Source organism: Mus pahari, chromosome 16, assembly GCF_900095145.1.
Source record: "Mus pahari chromosome 16, PAHARI_EIJ_v1.1, whole genome shotgun sequence".
Classification (NCBI taxonomy): Eukaryota; Metazoa; Chordata; class Mammalia; order Rodentia; family Muridae; genus Mus; species Mus pahari.
Window position 1 is genome coordinate 62,142,506 of NC_034605.1, and position 3,777 is coordinate 62,146,282.

Genomic DNA, 3,777 nt, shown 5'->3' on the forward strand with positions numbered 1-3,777 from the left:
AGTGCACAAGGGAGATCAACAGTAATCTACAAATGAACGCCCTCGAGTGCACAAGGGAGATCAACAGAACAGAAAACCAGCGAGCAAAAACAAACAGCAAAATCCTTTTAAGGAATAAGAGAAAAGTTGTCAGAATTCACCATGATTAAAGTGATGTGGCCCAGAGAAAGAAAGTCGACTGCCTGCAGGGACCGAAACCCCGCCCCCACCCACCCCAGCACACAGGAGCACAGAGAACACACACACAACTGGTATCCATGGGCAAAAGAAAGTTACATTCTATCCCAAACACAAAACCATATCCAGACAGAGAGAAAAGATCAACAAGAAAGCAAATGCTCTGAGACAGAAATGAAAGATGTAAATGTCACTTCTGAGCAAGTCCCATGGACTAACGTTTTGTATGGCTTACATACACTGCAAATTCAAATGCCTGTGAGCTATGTGCAGTAATTACCCTGTATCCCATGTCCTCCACAATATCACAGGAAGCCGCGTTGTCATGGGTGTGCCACACTGTCTCTTTGATGCTGCAGCCATACATGAATACATTCTTCTTTCGAGAATGGCCATGGTAATCACAATAAACCTTAAAGAGATCATATGTTTGAACAATTAAAGTCTTGGATCTACACATAGCACATCTCAGAAGACACACTCTGGTCCAGCACGTTCACACACACATTCAGCAAGCTGAGTGATAGTAACCGCATGCTTGAGTTCTAAATCTTTGGTTTCACTCCATGTCCAAAATAATTTTTCCCGTAAGCAGTTATGGGTTTTTGCACTCAAGGTTGTAAAAGAATGCTTTACTGTGATTTTTACTTTAGTAACTTTAGGATAAATTAAAACAAACCGCTGTTGCCAAAATAAAATTTTGAATCTTCACATTCATATATTACCAAATAAATGCTGTTATCAAGGCAATTGAGCTGTCTAGTTTAGTCATTTCATTTAAAAGACCCATCAATTTAATAAGAAATAAAACCCCATTTGGGGAAGGATTTATAGTTAATGTTCAAATTGATAAATCCTCAAGGTGTCACTTACCCCTGGAGTGCTACGACTCTTTATCTCCTCCTCAGCACTTACAATGAATGTGATTCTACCTCAGCTGTACAGACACAGTCATTACATCCTCAAAAGGCTGTTAAAATATTTAACTAATGTAAACCAACATGAAAATGCTTTCATGAGGAAAAATCCACAAAACTTTTAAATAAACTCTTAGAGCATCGTTTTTGGAAACGAAAGCTAACCTGCTAATCTTACCCCTCCTTCCCTCCTCTGGAAAACACTAATACAGAAGGAGGAGCATCCTAACCAAAACTGGTGAGAACGGACACTGCATGAAGCCCCGTGGCAGTGTCTGCACTGCGCCCTGGGCTTGAGTCTCTCTCACAGTAGGTTAAAGCCCGAAGAACACGACCTACCATTAATACTCATAAATAAAAAGTAAAATGTTCATACAAATTCTAAGCAACAGGAATACACCATTAACTTAACACTATAGTCATTATAAAAGATAACAGAAAAGATTGTGAAATTAACAGCTGGCTTTTATAATCAGAAAATAACATATAAGGTACTAAATCACAGGATTCCAGGACAATTAAGACTAGAGGCTACCTATGTGTGAGCCCATAAGAGACAGAGACAGCATCCCACAGAGACGCCTCTGGAAATCTACAAAGTATGTGAGGGGAAGGGCACTGGAAAGACCAGGAAGAAATGTGAGAAGCAGAAGGCAGAGAAAGACGCAGCCAGGAAACAGCCCCTGGCAGGCTGAGGGCACAGAGGTGTCCAGCCCTCGGGGTATGCCCATGGCCCTCAACCCTCAACTCCAGTCATGGGTTTGATGAGATGCTGACTCCTTTGTCAACAAGTCAGTGGTGCCTAGAAATCACATGTCACATGTCACAACATGAGATTCTGACTTTAAAACTGAGCTACCCCAGCACCTGAGACCAATAACCAGCCACAAGTAAGGAAACAGACAAGACATGTGGACTGAAGGGAGAATGGATGGCTGCAGGGGACAGGCAGTAGGCAGCAGAGGCCAGGGGCAGGCTGGCAAGTGCATACACAAGGAGAGAGAGCAGTGCAGTCAGTGCCCAGAAGCAGAGCATCAGTTGAGAATAACCTGGCATTTGATAGCTCTGAGCCCCAGGCCAGCAAGTGCAGCAGGGTGGGCTGATCAGTGATATAAAGCTGGAGATGTACCAGGGAGCACTTCCTGGCTACAGCAGCCCCTCGGCAGTGTGGGTAGTACTCAGAGTCCTCAAAGTCCGAGGGCACGGGTCCCAGGGCTGTGATTGATCCACATACTCCTGAGGCATTTACAAGATACTCCTGACCTAAAACAGCCACCACCATCGCCTCCCACCCACCCCCACCCCCCAAAAAAAAACAGGATTTGGAAGCCTCAGGAGGCTGAGAGCCTTCCCTTCCGTGGATGCAAAGCTAAATGTTGCCAGCAGCAGCCCCTGGTTCAACAGGAAGGAACACTGCCACAGTGAGGATAGCTCTAGGAGTCAGCATTCATCTAATACAGATGCAACCATAAACCACACGAAAAGATACTGTGCAACTTCTGCTTCTACTCATGGACCTGGCAGTCTGCAGTTCGTAAGAAGCCAGGCACAAGTGGCTCCAACAGCAGCTCTTCTTACTCTTGTCATCGACCTTTTGTCTTCTTGCAAGCCCCGCCTTTCTACGAACCCAGGAGCGACACGCACACACTCCAATGTATGTACCCAGGAGGGACACACACACACTCCAATGTATGTACACAGGAGTGGCACGCACACACTTCACTGTATGTACACAGGAGCGGCACGCACACACTCCACTGTATGTACACAGAAGTGGCACGCACACACTTCACTACCTTTAACTGTTTCACTGCTGGTCTCATCCATGGGCCCTCCCGTCTAGCTTCTCCCCACTGGGCAGGGCTCTCCTCTGCCATCCTTTCCCTATACTCTGCAGTGCTGACTTCAACTCTGTATTTCCTATTGCCTCTTATACTTATCTCCTTTGATTTTTAATTCTCCTGTGAGAAGCTCCCTCCTGTTTCCTTTATCTTTCTAATCTCTTGCTAATTTCTACTCTTTCTTGTCTTTAACCTTGCTTCTCCTCTTTGCCCACCTGTCTCCTTCTACTATTCCATTCATTTACTATTTCCACACTTATACTAAATGATTACTGTATGATTACTGTATGATACTGTATGATTACTGTATGATACTGTATGATTACTGTATGATACTGTATGATTACTGTATGATTACTGTATGATACTGAATGTTGTTGCCACGATGGCAGCTGGCTTTTTACTCCATGGGTGAGATTTAGCCTTCAAGGGTAAAATGTTCAATAAAGGATCCCCAACCCTGGAAACCAGAAGATACATCCAAACCAACAGATCTCGAAGTGCAACAGAGAAACCCGACTAGAAAACACCTGCAACAGGACTCCTCAAAAAAAAAAAAAAAAAATCACAGCTCCTGCATGCCTGAGGTCAAAGATCCTGGAATACACAGAACATCGAGTGAAGATTCCAACTGGTAGTAAAGTAAACACAGACATAAGAGAGGGCACCAACACCAGGTAAGTTCAGTCTGTTACCTGGAGAAGAACGCCAGCCACACAGAGGACAGTGAGCCAGACCACTGAGAAAACCAGCAGCATGCCTGAGAAAGTCAGCAAGAAAACTGAGATTTAGGGAAAATGCTATGTTAAAAACGAAAGGCTCAGCCGGGCGTGGTGGCGCAC

At 44.5% G+C, this 3,777-nt stretch overlaps 1 protein-coding gene across 7 annotated transcripts in view; it reads right to left on the reverse strand.

Moving 5' to 3' along the window:
* Positions 1-3,777, reverse strand: part of Agtpbp1 (ATP/GTP binding protein 1) — a 120,784-nt gene that overhangs the window by 17,601 nt on the left and 99,406 nt on the right. For all 7 annotated transcript variants that reach the window (XM_021215450.2, XM_029547301.1, XM_029547304.1 and 4 more), the window contains one exon: positions 458-589. In XM_021215450.2, the coding sequence (XP_021071109.1) occupies positions 458-589 (132 nt within the window). The remainder of the gene's footprint in view (positions 1-457; positions 590-3,777) is intronic.